A 14,804-nucleotide genomic window follows, 5' to 3' on the forward strand; every position below is an offset into this window, starting at 1 on the left:
ATCAAGGGAAATATAAGCTGGATATTAGAAAAGAGTTTTTACTGAAAGAGTGATAAAGTTCTGGAATGTTCTGCCCAGGGAAGTGGTGGAGTCACCATCCCTGGATGTGTTTAAAACAAGACTGGATGTGGCACTGAGTGCCAGGATTTGGTTGAGGTGTTGGGGCTGGGTTGGACTCGATGATCTTTAAGATTTCTTCCAACCCAGTGATTCTGTGATTCTGTGGAAGGGGCTGTTCAAAGCAAGTCAGGCTTCTGACCTCCCAGCAGACAGGGGACAGCTGACCTTGTTCTGCATTAAGAAGGAAATCCTGTGGGCTGGAAAAGATGCTAAAAGAAAAAAAAAATCAACATCAACCCTAAACCCCCTAAGTGCCGCAGTCTGTTACTGCTTCCAAAGCTTTGCTGTGGACTTTAGGGATGGCGATTGCACCCGTCCCACACCAAACCCTGCCCTCTATCCCTGGAGGGGCCATTCCCAGAAGCGCATGCCAAGAAATTCCCCTTGTGCCGAGGACGAGGGGCCGGCCGTGCTCCGGCCCCGGCCTTGGGAAGGCGCTGGAGGGGCCGCGCTGGCTCCGGCTTGCGTAAGCTTTAATCTAAAGTTGGAGATGTTTTGAGCTGATCTGTGTTAATGTTGGGAGGAATTAACATGCATACGGGGAGACCACGTGATGCCCTCCGACCTCCCCCTTTTTTTTTTTTCTTTTTTTCTTTTTTTTCTTTTTTTCCCATTTTTTTCCCCCATCACTTTAACGGATTCCTGCCAAATCGGAGTGGCCGGAGCCGGGCAGGGCCGGGCTGCCACGGCCGGCAGGATGCCCGCGGTCTCTGTCCTTTACAAGGGAGCCATCATCATCAGCAGGTAACGGGGAGGGGGCCCGGCGCTCCCGTGGCTTCCACTTGCAGCCCAGGTTGTTCCCCGTGGCTTCCCGGGAGCAGGGATGGGAGGCAGGGATGCAGGAGGAGCCCAGGCCCGCGTCGCTGTCGGGTTTTCTGCCCTGGTGGCGTCCGCAGGGCTCGGGGCTGCGGGGCGGCCGTGCCTCGGAGCGGGGCTGGCGGTAAGGGTTGGTGGCAGGGGATGATGAGAGGAGCTGATCGCATCAGGGAGACTCCGCTGATCGCATCTGCTCCGCTGAAACTGCGGCCGTGTGGTGCCTTCCCGCCCGTCCCGAGAGCCCGGGCTCGCCCGGGGAATTTCCTCGGTTCCTGGAGGGTGGAACCAGCCCGGGCCCAGGGCTGCTCTGCCTTCCTGGGATGCCTTCGAGCTTCGTACTTCAATAGCCAGATGTGGCCAGTTGTTTGTTCAGTCTCCAGTGAGGTGTAAGGATGGCAAGAAGGGCAGTTTTTTGACATGGAGAAAACACTTCCAGTCCGAATTTTAGAGGTGGAAGTTACTGCCTTTGCTGGATAGCTCGATATTTTGAGTTTTATTTTGGACTCCTGGTAAGTCCCTGCAGGTTATTCTTATCCTGCATCCTGCTGGATTTGGAGCAGCCTCTTGTTTCCCACACTGCTGTTCCTTCTCATCCATATTCAGATGTGGGACCTGATATCCCAGGAAATTGGGAAACACCTTCTCTCTTGCCACTTAAATGCTGGGGAATGCTTTGGTGCCTCCTCACCCCTGGTTTCCCACCTGGCACGTCTGGGTTGGTGTTTCTCAGATCAGGGCTCATCCATCTTCAGGAGGCCAAGGAGAAGTGCTGGTGGTCCCAGGTTTGGAGTCTGGCATCTGTGGTTGGGGCAGGGTGTTTTTGGGGTCATTCATTTGGGACCTCGCCTAAGGTGTTTAGGGGGAGACTGTGGGATGTTTTGGGGAGTTACTTGGCTCAGGGGAATCTCAGGTGTGTGATGCTCTTCCACCTGCTCTGGCTTATGATGAGAAGCTCCCACCAGAGCAGGCAGGACTTGGAGCAGCTCTGGCATCCCCTTTTCCAGACCCTCTGCCTGCATTTAAAACCTTGTGAGGGGATTGTGCCCGGCCGTGTTCATTACAGGCTGTGTTTGTGAAACTGCTTTATTCCTGAGCACGGCTCCGAGCTCTGATCTCATTTCCCGGGATCTGCACAGCTGTCCAGCCCCGATAATCTGGGGTAATGAATCACAGACAGGTCCAGCAGATTTGCTGGGTGGGGAGGATGATGCTGAGCCCTGCACATATTCTCTCATTTATCTGTGCAGAGCTCGGGGGGGGCTGCGTTTTGGCCCGTGTGGGTGCAGTGGTGGGGCTGTCCCTCAGCCTGGGTGTCTGCAGTGCCTGCTGGGCTGGGAGGGACAATGTCCCTCAGTGTGTGCTGGCCGGGCACCTGTGCCTCTGTCCTTCCTGGCCCATGACAGAAAGCTGCTCCCCTTGTCTCCCCAGGACACTCATGGGACCGTACGGGATGGATCGAACCGTGCACTGCTTCGACTTCTACGAGTGTGCAAATGGGCTGGGTGAGTACCAGGGGCTGGGCTGGGGTGCCTCAAACAGCCCCCAGAGCCTGGGTCAGGGTGTGCCTCCCTGGGTGCATTCTGGTGTCTCACTGCATCTTGTGTCTTGTACCTGCCTGTGCTGAGCATCTTCTGCTCCTTTTGCAGCTGTGACATTAAAAGAATGTCAAAATCCCAGCTAATTCCATGGTAATGGTGAGCAGTCAGTGCTGGGAGCTGTGCAGGAGCCCAGGCCCACAACCCCTGCCCTCATCAGGATGAGGGGGAGGGGCCTTTCAGAATTTTTAGATAAAATCAATTAAAATGCTAAATAAATAGAAAAAACAGAATCCCCAGCACTTCCCTGCCCCTCTGCAGACTTTTCCCATGGAAAGCCATCCCAATGGGGGATGGGGGGTGCTTCCTGCAGCGCTCCTGAGGACTGGGATGCATGAGCTGCCTTTGGAAAGTTTGGCCCACGGGGAAGGGAGTGAGCACTGAGTGAGTCAGGTGTCCTTCCACAGCACTCTGAACTTCAAAGCATGGAAGAGAAGGGAAAAGAGAAGGTCACATCCATCAGAATGTGAGAAAATCCCAGGTTCATGACACTCAGTCCAGAGGGATCCAGCAGAGCATTTCTCTGACCCCTCTGTATCCAGTGGTGCTCTGCCATGGACTTTATAAAAATCTGTGATCCTGCATCAGGATTTCACAGTCTCTCTCCTAATCCTTAATTGTGAGTGCAGCCCACCCTGCCACAGAGCAGCTGGGGACCTCTTGGTGACACCCCTGAATGACCATTTGGGACAACTCCTGAGCAGTCACCAGAGAAACAAGTTCAGGTTTCCTGAGACCTGAGATTAATTATGGATTAATTATTGGCTGTTTCCAGCTCTGGGTGAGGGGATGGCTTTGCTGACTCTTCCCACGTTCATGAGGTTCACAGGAGTTCAGAGAAATTACTTTACTTGGTGAATATTACATTTCAATCTCCAGAGGTGGATTTGGTTGAGTTGATGGGATGTCAGCTGCTGGGTTAATTACCTCGTTAAAGGAAGAGGCCCAGAAGAGCCTGATGGGGCCATCCCTGACCTCTGGAAGAAGTGACAGATGTGGCAGCCCTCTGTGAGTCACTTCACTGTGTTCCAGCTCCTCTCCTTCCCTCCAGTCTGGGCCAGAGGGTCTTTGCAGGGTCTAGCAGAATTTACAAAACAAATTGTGCTGTGCTGGAGGAAGCTACAATAATGTGGATTTCCTAATGCCATCAACTGCTGGCTTCATCCTCTCCTGTGAGGCTTGAAGCACTCAGGATGAGCGGTCATCCTCCAGAAATCATGGAATGGTTTATCTTGGAAGGGGCTTCAAAGCTCATCTCACTGCACCCCCTGCCATGGGCAGGGACATCTTCCATTGTCCCAGGGTGCTCCAAGCCCCATCCAGCCTGGCCTTGGGCACTGCCAGGGATCCAGGGGCAGCCACAGCTGCTCTGGGCACCCTGTGCCAGGGCCTGCCCACCCTGCTAGGGAACAATTCCTGCCCAATATCCCATCCATCCCTGCCCTCTGGCAGCTTAATCATCCCTCTCTGATGAGAGGTGCTTACAGAATCCCTGTGTCTGCCAGAGGTGTAGCTGCTCAGAGTGGGTTCATCTGGGAAAAGAAAGTGCCTTCATGAGTTTCTCAAGCTGAATGCAGGGTTATCCCAGCAGTTTCTCAGGTGGGATGAGGTGTTATCCCAGCTGTTTCTCAGGTGGGACGCAGGGTTATCCCAGCAGTGTTTCCCAGGTGGGATGAGGTGTTATCGCAGCAGTTTCTCAGGTGGGATGCAGGGTTATCCCAGCTGTTTCTCAGGAAGGATGAGGCATTATTCCAGCAGTTCCTTTGGAGCAGCATCACTGCTTGGTGCCAGGTCAGCGTTTGGCCGCGGGTCTGTTGCTCTGTGGCTTTAGGTGGAAACCCACATGTGAACCTCAGCAGAAGTTCAAAGGGGTTACCTGGCAGGTCCTCAAACCTGAGCCTCGAATTAAAGAATAGCCATCAAAGGGAAGTGCTGATTAAGGAGCATTTCTCAGAAACACTGAGATCCCATTATCTTGACCTTCATCTGGTTAGGACAGGGCAGTGAGTGATTCACCTCCAATCTGTCCCTTCCTCCAGACAGAAAAAGCTGGCGGGGGCTGCAAGATCAACAGAGGGATTAAGGGAAATGTAATTGAACATTGCCAGCTTAGGCAGAGGGCGGGCAGCCCCTCTCTGTGCCCAGCCTGGCAGGCAGTGGGGTCAGGATGCGCCCAGGATGATCCCAGTTGGACTAAACAACCAGATTAGCCAGGACACCCCCTGACCTATGTGGATCCAGGAGCAGGTGAGATTATAGCCTGAGAACTGTGACTCTGGCATTAGTGGGAGCGGGATTAGAGGCACCAGAGAAGCTTGAGGGTCTTGGAGAAATTTATAGGATTGTTAAGAGCCTAAAGAAAACATAGACTTGGTCAGTCTTACCTCTAAGTCCATCTGGAGTTTTCTTAGCAAACTTTGTTCTGAAAAAGAGAAAAAAAACCAGGGACATGGGCATCAGCTCCAGGACCTTTGCCAGAAAGGAAAGATTAAATAGAGGGATCCAAAATAGGCTAGATTATCTGGCCCTAAGTATGACTTAATAAGCATTATACTGGGACTTTGATGCTGTGATAATTAAAGAGCCGTTATTTACCTACAATGGGTCCCAAATAGAAATCTGATTGAAGTAAATGTTTATAAAATGTATAAAAAATTATTGTCCCAGGAATGCTGCTGCCACAATCGTGGATGACCCAGGTTTGCTGCCATCCATCAGCTGCTGTCCCCTGGAGTGGTCTGAGCCCTGGAAGGGTTGAGCCCTCCCTCCTCCTCCTCCTCCTCCTCCTCCCTGCCCCAGTGGATTTTGGGGGGCAGGACAGGCACCCAGAGCACCTTCTTGGTGAGGTGATGGGTGTGAGTAGTGGGCAGAGCTCAGCAGCATCCAGCTGCTTTCCCAACAAGGGAGTTAAAACTCAGGGGTTTTTCCTCCCCCATCCAAGTTTGAATGTGTCTGGAGCAATACTGTGAGTAATCAGCGATTTTAACAACAAGATCGGATTTTCTCCTGACATCGTTGGGGATGAAGGAGGATTTGGAGATACCTCCGCTGTATTAAGGCATTATTACAATTGATTTGCAGACACAAAAGGGAAATGAGTCATTATTGATTTGATATCTCGGCACACACTGAGCTGCTGGGGGATGCTGTGGCTGAGCCTCTGCAAGGTGCAGATTTTTATATTAGTTGTCTGATGTGCTTCATCATTCCTAATTCCTTTGTGTTAGGGGTGAAGGAAGATGCAGGATGAGTTCCTCAGTCATGCCCTTGCCTTGGGCTGGACTTCAGGCTCTGTTCCATCCAGAGAACCCATGGGGCTTTGCCTCTGCAGGACCCCTCATGGTTTCTCAAGCCCATCCCTGGAGTGCCCCTGTTCCCTGGGGTGTCTCTGCACAGCCCAGCAGAGAGATCCCCTGGCTCCACAGGGAGCAGAGAAATGTCCTGCTGAGCATCCCTGGCCATGGGCAGGTTTTACCTTACATGGCTGCAGCATCTCCTCCCCACTTTTGTGCCCAGGTGCCTGACCTGACCCACACCTTGATGAGGCTTGTGCTGCTTGTAGATACTTTTTTTGGGGTCAATATTTCCAATTTGAGTGAATTTCTTTTATAATTCACTATAAAATATTACAAATATAAATTATAATATTATTATCATAATATAATATTATTATAGTATAAATTAGAAAATATTAGTGCCCATTCCTGAGGTGTTCTGCTGTGAGTTCCCTGTTCCAGCAGTAAAACAGTTCATCACAAGTGCCTGGTTAATGCCTTAAGCCCAGTGAATAAACTCCAGCACTCAGACAGGGATTTGGATTTGGAGCTTGGGAAAAGCAGCAATTGGTGCATATAGAAATGTAAATGTCTTTATGGGAAATTGTAATGATTTAGTTTTAATCTAATTTAATGTAAACGTGACTTGAGACAAAAAGTCTTTCCCTGGAGGCAGATGAAAGCTGTGAGGGGCCTGAGAGCAGAGCTTGGGTTACAAAAGGAGGGGAAGGAGGGATGGAATTGGTGCTGTGTCCTGAGTAATGCCCACCCAGGATCCTCTTCCCTCCCACTTGTTTCAGAAAGGGTTCCCAGGTTTTAGGGCAGCAGCTGGGCCTTGTTCCTAGAGCCCAGGCCCTGTCCAGGGCTCGGAGCAGCCCCTCAGCAGCAGGGACGGGGCTGGCTCTGTGGCACTGCCTGTCCCCAGCCTGCCCTCCACAGCAGCAAAGTGCCCGAGCGGTGGCTCTGGGCAGAGATTTGTTAATTAAAACCGGGCTTTTTAATCCTTCTGTCCATAGCCTGGATCTTCGAAGCAGGACTTAATGAGCCCTGGATAAATAAATCTCTTGGAGCTTTTCCTGCCAGGCAGCTCGGGGTGGCCGCAGGGACAGGCCCCGTGGCCAGAGGGGCGGCTCTGAGGAGCAGAGCCCGTGCCGAGGGGCTGCAGGGCACCCGGGCTGTGCTGGCCATGGGGGTGCCTCTCACCTGGAACAGGGGTCACTCCCTGCTCCTGCCTCTGCTGCTCCCCTGGCCCAGCTCCGACACAAGCGGCCACTCCTGGGGTGTGGCTCTGCCATCGGTGGCTGTGTCAGAGGCTGAGCTGCTGCTGGGGCCTGGCAGGGAGCAGAGATGTCCCCATCCCCTGGGGGTTGTCCAGGTGTGCCCAGGGAAGGAATCTCCTGTGGGAAAAACTTGTCACAAGGAGTGATTTGATCTGCAGCAGGAGCAGATCCTTTCCCATCAGTGATGGATGGAGCTGCTGGAGAGAGTCCAGGGGAGCCCACGGAAGGGTTGGGGCCGCACCCCTCAGGCATGGCCTGTGCCAGCTCTGACTCTCCTGCCTTTGTGCTGTGTTCTTCCTGCAGGCATTAAGGTCATCGGTGGCATCAAGGAGCTCACTGGAGAAGAATATGGAGTTTATGTCAAGAGGATCCTTCCAGGGGGTGTTGCTTACGCAGATGGTGAGTGGAACACGGGCAGAGTGCCACAAGGTCTGAGAACAGCCCAGACTGAGGGTATTTATTTCACACATTTGTTTCATCCCTTATTAGATATTTTGGGTGCTTGCTTGGGGATTTTCCAGTGGTTGGGGGTATTTTTTTAGTGTGGCAGTTGTTCTAACATCTGACAGCAGCCTTGGACTGGCTGTGTGTGCACAGCATGGCCCATCTCTGCCACACGAGAACTTTCCAGTCCTTCCCACCTCCCTGTGGCCCCAGAACGACCAGAGATCCTTTTGCAAACTCAGCTCTGCTCTAGGTCACTGATTTCATGCTGAATATGTTAAACTAAGTAGGTATATGGGGTCTGCATAGCTCACCTTTTACAACTTCAGCTAAAAGGATCTTTTTTTTTCCCCAGCTGTTTGATCATTTTTCCATCCAATAAAGGAAAATAAATCCAGAACAGGTGGAAGTGCCTCTCCTGGTTTTCTGCCTGACCTCGAACTGAACTACTTGACCTCAAAATGAATTAAGCAAAAGCTTTATTGCAGTTTTCAGTATTTACTTTTGCAACTTCCTAGAGCAGAGGAAGTGCTGGGACATTGGCAGGGGCTGTTCTGGGAGGTTGCAGAAGCTTCATTTATGGACATCTGGAAAAACAGGTCAGACGAGCATCTCCGGAACAGCCCATGCATTTTTCATCCTGTCTCTGGGCACAGGGGGGAACTGCCCAGCCTCTCCCAGTCCCTTCAAGCTGTATTTTCCGCAGTTTCTATCCATTAGTTTTCTTTTTTAGGGCGCCTGCAGCCAGGAGACCAGATCCTGGAGGTCAATGGAGATTCCCTAATTGGGGTTACAAGCGAGAGGTACCATGTCCAAATGGATATTTCCCATTCCTGTTGCTTTTGTGGGATTCTGTGAAGTGGCTTAGGCTGTGGGTTGTGTGGAGGACACCAGGGCATCACTCTGTATGCTGTTCCCAAGAACCAACTCAGAAATTATCAGGCAGGAAAATTCAATATAAAAATAGACCCGAGAGCCCAAATTGTATCTGAGAAAGTCAGACATTTCCCCAAAAAGTTGGGTTTTAAACAGCTCCTGGCACCTCCACTCCATCTGCTGCAGCTTCCCAGCACGTCCTGCAGTTCCCAGCACAGGAGATTAGCTGATGCCTGAGCCTGACTGTGCTGCTCCAGTTCCTTCTGGAGCCATGATCCAGCCCCTCAGCTCCCCACCAAGAGAATCATTCACAGCTCCACAGAAGCACAAACACTTTGGGGCTCTCCTTTCCCATTGAACACCGTGCTCTCCTATTGCCTGCCTTGCATTCGTGCACCAGGTGCCAAGGCTGGATGGGAAGCAGCATGAGGAGCTGGTCCTGCTGCCAAAGCCCCAGAGCAGCTGGGCTCGGTGACATCCATGAGAACATCTCTGTGGCTGTGGGAGGCTGTGCCTGGCTCCCAGCAGCTGCCCTGGCTGCCAGGGGTACTTGAACTTTGACCCAGAAAATGGCTGTCCCCAGAATGGAAGCTTCCCCAGGCTGGGAATTACAGAATCCTGGAATGGTGTGGGTTGGAAGGGATGTTAAGAGCACCTTGTTCCAGCCCCCTGGCACGGGCTGTGCAGGAGGATTTGCTCATCACCACAGGTGTCTTCTGTGTTTTGCTATCAGGGACTTCTCACTTACTGCAGAAGTGGGAAAATCAGGGTATGGCTGGGCTGCCCTCGGCCTCGCTGCCAGGGCAGGGAACAGGGCATCCAGCCAAAGCCTCGGCTGCTGGCAGGGTTTGCCCAGGTCAGGGGTCTCTGCCAGCTTTGAAGTGAGCAGGGTGAGGCCAGTGGAGCTCTGCTGGGAGCTGGGATTGACCTGTCATGGTCCTTGTGTTCCAGGGCCGTGGACATCCTGAGGACAGCGTCGGCCACCAGCCACATGCGCCTCCTGATAGCCCGCGATGACGACGCCAGGTAAGGGGGGACGCCGGGAAGGGAGCTTGTGGCACTCCTTGGCACCACAGCTGGAGAGCCTTGGAGCAAATTGGGCTCAAAGGCCTCTGCTCTGGGAAGGCAGAGGTGGCCAGGGGTCTTTGGTAACTGTGCACTGCTGGGAATTCAGTGGAGCTGTAACGGAAGGAAGCAAAGTTTCCCTTGGTAGCTCTCAGCTCCAGCCCTGCCTGGGTGGGGTCTGTGGGACATTCCAGCACTGAGCAGATTTCCACAGCTGCTTCCCCAGGGAGGACCAGAGCTGCTCCAGTCTTGGCTGTAGGGTGGCACAGCTCCCTCAGCTCTGCTGTGTGCTGTTTCAGCACATCACGCACAGAACTCTGGATGAAGATGTGCAGGGACAGCAGGATCTTCCCTTTCCTTTCCCGTTGGACACATTGAGTTAAGGTCTTCCTTTCCCAGAGGTTTCCTCCTTCTCAGGAAGGATGAGAAGTTTCTCGCTGAAACCTGTCCCCTTGCTGCCCCCTGGAAAGCCTTGCTATCTCTGGAAAGACTCAGAGGGTTTGGAAGGAGAAGGAAAGAGTTCAGTCTTGTCTTGACTGGGTTTAAGCTGTGTGGGACAATGATGGTGCCAGGAGAGAGGGTAGAGCTGTGGGAACCCAGGTATGGATTAGTGGGGTCTTTGCTGATATCCCACAGGAGATCTGGCACAATGTGCTGGCACATCCTCTCCCTTGACAGAAACAGGGGCTGGGGAAGCTGAGGTGCTGCAGGAAGCAGCCGAATGAGGGTGGGATTTGGCAGAGTGTGGCTGTGGGCAGGAAGGCTTTGCTCTGCCCGTGGGTGGCTCAGGTCAGAGTCCCTTGCTGAACACACCCAGATCCCGTTAGTGTGGAGATGATGGATGATTTAATGATGGATGCATTCCTTATCCATCAGCTGCTGTGCAGCTTTCCTGCCTTGGCAGAGCAGTGAGAGTGCTCTAATGACAGGCGTGAGACTACTTCTGACACAGCAATACACTGCTGGAAGAATTATTTGCTATTAATGACGGGCTGCTTTTAGCCACCCTCTTCCAGGGGAAATGGCATCTCCTGTTATTACATTAAGTGCAAGTCCTTCAGCAGCTCTGAGGAAGTGCTGGGTGAAGCAAGTAGGTCATCAGGGATCCTCTGGTCCAAGTAGGGATGCTCAGGATGCAGCTCTGGATCACAGCAGTCCCCTTGGCAGGGCAGAGTGCCAGTGGGCATCTCACACTCTCTCCCAGCAGGAGAGACGGGATCCCACAGCTCGGCTGGGATCCCTGCGTCCACCAGCAGCACGACTTGCTCTGAAATATTTGATTTCTCAGCCAGAGCCCAAAGCTCAGGTTTTCTGCCTCCACCGTGATCTGTTCCAAGCTGTTCCTGCAGCTCCTGACATCCCAAATTGCAGCAGATGTTTCGTGGCTCCGGCTCCCCCCTGCTCTGGCAGGTCCCAGTCCCCCTGCAGGGAGCTGGGGCAGGCTGGCAGGGCAATGGAACTTTAAGCGATTTATTTGGCCTCCGTTCACTGTTGGTTATCTGTTAAATCTGCAAAAGGTTAGCCAGAGGGAGAGAGGAGAAGTAATCAGTTTATTTATTCTTTTTTCCAAAAGATTTGCAGAGATTTCACTTACATAATCATCTCGCAAACTGTTTAATACACGAATACATATCTCCAGGATTAAGGGCTGTGGGAACATGGGGAAGGATTTTTCTGCTCTCCACTTTTTTTTTCCACTTAGTTTTGTCTTTTATTGGTGCCCTGCTATCTTTTAAGTCTGTCCTTGAGCGTGGGTGAGCAGCCAGCCGGGTGGAGACAGTCCATCAGCTCTGGGGTGATGCCTGTGGAGGTGCCATGCCACAGGATGGCAGCTTCCCTGTTCCCACTGCCCAGCAAAGCAGCTCACGAGACCTGAAAGCTGAGGAGGACACGGGGCAGAGAAAATTCAGTTTATTTTCAGATCCTTCCTCGCCCAGAGCACTCAAAGCACTCTGGAGGAGGGAACGTCATGGCTCTGGGTTTGGATCCAACACCCCTGCCAATTTTCCCAATGACTCAGCTGAGTAGCATTTTGTTGTGGTTGCCCTCGGGTGAATTTGAGTCATAAACGCTATTATTTGTCTCTGGAGTTAATTATAGGCCCAAATTACCTGTGCTTTTCATGGAGCTCAGTCTCTGGCATGTATCAGATGCATGTTTTGGGCCTGTCGCATCAGCTGGGCTGCAGAGAGCAGCAGTAATGCCAGGGCTTAAAGCAGAGGATTCACATTTGGAGCTGGACTCACCAGGTTTAGGTGATGCTTAAATCTGATTTTCGTCTGTGCTCACCTTCAGCTAATGAGGATAATTTTATTGCATAGTCATAATTATTGTTTATTCATTCTCAGCCTGAAAGTTACAATAGTTCCTTGTTTCTCTGCATTGCACAGATATCAGCCTGGTCTGTCAGGTTTATCACTGGGAGGAGCCACTTTGTGCTGCACCTCTGAGTCCTGGCAGGATAAAATACTAAATTCATTGTGTCTCCACACGAGATGCATCCCAGCATCCCAGGAACAGGGGCTGTTGGATTAGCAGGGCTGTCACAGCAGGAAGGAAAGGAAAGGCTGCTTCTCTGCAAGTGTCCTGGCAGTATGGAACATAATCAGACTCACAGGATCTCTGAGGGTGGAAAAGATCTTCAAGTCCAACCTCTGACTGATCTCCCAGCCCAGAGCACCAAGTGCCATGTCCAGCTGTTCCTTGGACATGTCCAGGGGTGGGGACACCACCACTGCTCTGGACAGCCATTTTCAAGTCCTGACCTGACCACATTTTCCATGAAGAAATTCCTCCTGATGTCCAACCTGATCCCCCCACACTCCAGCACAGCTTGAGGCCATTTCCCCTTGTCCTGTCCCCACTCCCTGGAGCAGAGCTACCCTCCCCGCCCCCGGCCCTGCCCCAGCTGTCCCCTCCTGTCAGGAGTTGTGCAGAGACACAAGGTCCCCCTGAGCCTCCTTTTCTCCAGGCTGAGCCCCTTTCCCAGCTCCCTCAGACCCTCCTTGTGCTCCAGCCCCTTCCCCAGCTCTGTTCCCATCCCTGGACACGCTCCAGCCCCTCAGGGTCTGCCTTGTGAGGAGCCCAGAACTGACCCCAGGCCTTCAGGTCCAGGCCCAGGTAAAGGGGCAGAATCAGTTCCCAGGTCATTGTGCCCACCCTGTTTCTCCCAGCAGGGGGCTGTTGCCCCTCTGGCCTGGTGTAAATGCAGGATAGCCCCTCCTGCCCTGCCAGCCCTGCAGTGTGTGTGACAGTGTGACAGTGACAGCTCAGCCCATGGCTCTGTTGTTCTGAGCACTTGGTGCTAAGCTGGCAGGGACGGCTGGGGCTGACTCCAGCAAGCCTGGGTGTGCCAGGGACAAAGGCTGTGCTTTGGGAAAAACAGCCAGCCTTTCCCAGAGCAGTGAGATGCACCTGTGCCTGGCACTGCTTCCATCCCACCCGCAGAGAGGGAAGGCATCGAATGGTTTGGGCTGGAGGGGACCTCAAATCTCATCCCATCCCACCCCCTGCCATGGCAGGGACACCTCCCACTGTCCCAGGCTGCTCCAAGCCCCATCCAGCCTGGCCTTGGGCACTGCCAGGGATCCAGGGGCAGCCACAGCTGCTCTGGGCACCCTGTGCCAGGGCCTGCCCACCCTGCCAGCAGGTGGGGTCTCACCTGAGGGGGCAGAGGGGCAGAATCCCCCCCTCCTGCTGCCCATGCTGGGGCTCAGCCCAGCCCAGGAGGGTTTCTGGGTGCTCACAGCCAGGGCAGGTCCAGCTGTCACCCACCAACAGCCCAAATCCTTCTGCCAGGGCTGCTCTCAATTCCTTCTCTGCCCAGCCTGGACTGGGGCTTGGAATTACCCTGACCCAGGCACTTGGCCTTATGCTTTTTGAATTTTGCACAGTTCCCCCTCTCCAGCCCGTCAGGTCCCTCTGGATGCCCCATCCCTCCCCTCCAGGCTGTCACCTCCTCACACAGCTGGGTGTCAGCTCCAGGCTGGCTGGGGGTGCCCTAATTCCACTGGAGCTGTGTGAGAAAACCTGCCTTTGTGATGCTTTTGGAGTGCTCTGGGTTCATGGCTCCCACTCACCTGCAGGTTTGTTTTTTTTTGGAGACAAACCAGTAATTTCTGATGTCACAGGCTCCACTTTCTCTCCCAGCTGTGGTGCAGAGCTGAGGTTTCCAGACGCTGTGTAACCTTTGATGTAGGATTCACCCTTTGTTCTTCCAGGAACAAAAGGGCAGGACAAAGAGGCATTATGAGATAAAACAACAATTTTCTGCAAGGAGATTGACCCCCTGCTGCTTAATCTGTAGCAAAGTCATCCTGGAGCTGGTTGCTGCTGGCAGACCCCCCCATCCCACTCTGGGGCTGGCTGAAGGCTGTCCAGGGCCAAGCTCTATTGCAAGCATCCTGCAGACCTCAAATGTTTGCATCCTAATGAAAAAAAAGGAGAAGGGCTTGTTAAAATGAACTTTCCACCTCATACAACGCCACGGTTGTTGTTTTTTAATCAAGCTGGGCATTTTAGTCCTGCAGGCACCTGACAATTCACAATGTTTTAGTAAGGGTCAAATTTTAAATATTAAAGACATCTTCTGAAGCCTCTTGGTGTCTGAAAGCACAAAGCAAGGCCTGTTGGCATTCCTTCAGCGCGCTCGTTCATTAATCGGCAATGTTTGGGCATTGTCTGCCCGCATCCAGCTCCTCCAAACACTGCACTGAGCACAAAATTAATTCCCAGGAGACTGGCACCAGAAAGTGCTTTACTTTCTGCTGGGATAAGTGTGTGCCTCAAGTTAGTCATGTGTTTGTGTCCCTGGTGGAACTGGGGCTGGCAGGACTGACCAACAAAGCAGGAGCTGGGACGGTGGCATTTGGTCACATTGTCCCTGGGCTGGACCCAGTCTCACAGCTCATTCAGGCTCCTGAGAAAATAATGATAAACCTCCTTTGTGGATGAATTTCAGGACACAAAATAAACAACAATAAGGAGTGCTGAGCCCATGCATGTCCTCACTTATGACAGAGCATTTGGCAGCACAGGTTAGTGACGGGGTTTTCAGGGTCACAGAGCTGCTGCACCAGTTGCATTTGCATTGACTAAGAGTATTGCAGCCATTGTGTGGCGTTTATGACCTCCTCTGTGCTCTGCTGGATTATTATCTGAGGAAAATGGAACAATAGATGACCACAGAAATACCCAGCCCAAAACAAAACCTAAGTGCTGGTGGCTTGGTAACCACTGGGAATAATGTGTGAGATTCCAGCACGTTGGACCTGCCCCTGCAGGGGTCAGGGAGGGGTAAGGCCGTGGCTGTGTGAGCTGCCAGTGAAACTGGT

General features: G+C 52.6%; 1 protein-coding gene across 1 annotated transcript in view; it reads left to right on the top strand.

Annotated features, from left to right (window-relative positions):
* The first annotated feature begins 792 nt into the window (after positions 1 to 792).
* LOC121350700 (syntaxin-binding protein 4-like) overlaps positions 793 to 14,804 on the top strand; it is a 37,046-nt gene continuing 23,034 nt past the window's right edge. Inside the window, exons 1-5 of the mRNA XM_041462238.1 lie at positions 793 to 864; positions 2,365 to 2,438; positions 7,390 to 7,485; positions 8,264 to 8,333; positions 9,358 to 9,432. Coding sequence (XP_041318172.1) covers positions 818 to 864; positions 2,365 to 2,438; positions 7,390 to 7,485; positions 8,264 to 8,333; positions 9,358 to 9,432 — 362 coding nt within the window. The 5' untranslated portion in view covers positions 793 to 817. The remainder of the gene's footprint in view (positions 865 to 2,364; positions 2,439 to 7,389; positions 7,486 to 8,263; positions 8,334 to 9,357; positions 9,433 to 14,804) is intronic.

The sequence above is a fragment of the Pyrgilauda ruficollis genome, unplaced genomic scaffold, assembly GCF_017590135.1.
Source record: "Pyrgilauda ruficollis isolate IOZ18807 unplaced genomic scaffold, ASM1759013v1 scaffold16, whole genome shotgun sequence".
Classification (NCBI taxonomy): domain Eukaryota; kingdom Metazoa; phylum Chordata; class Aves; order Passeriformes; family Passeridae; genus Pyrgilauda; species Pyrgilauda ruficollis.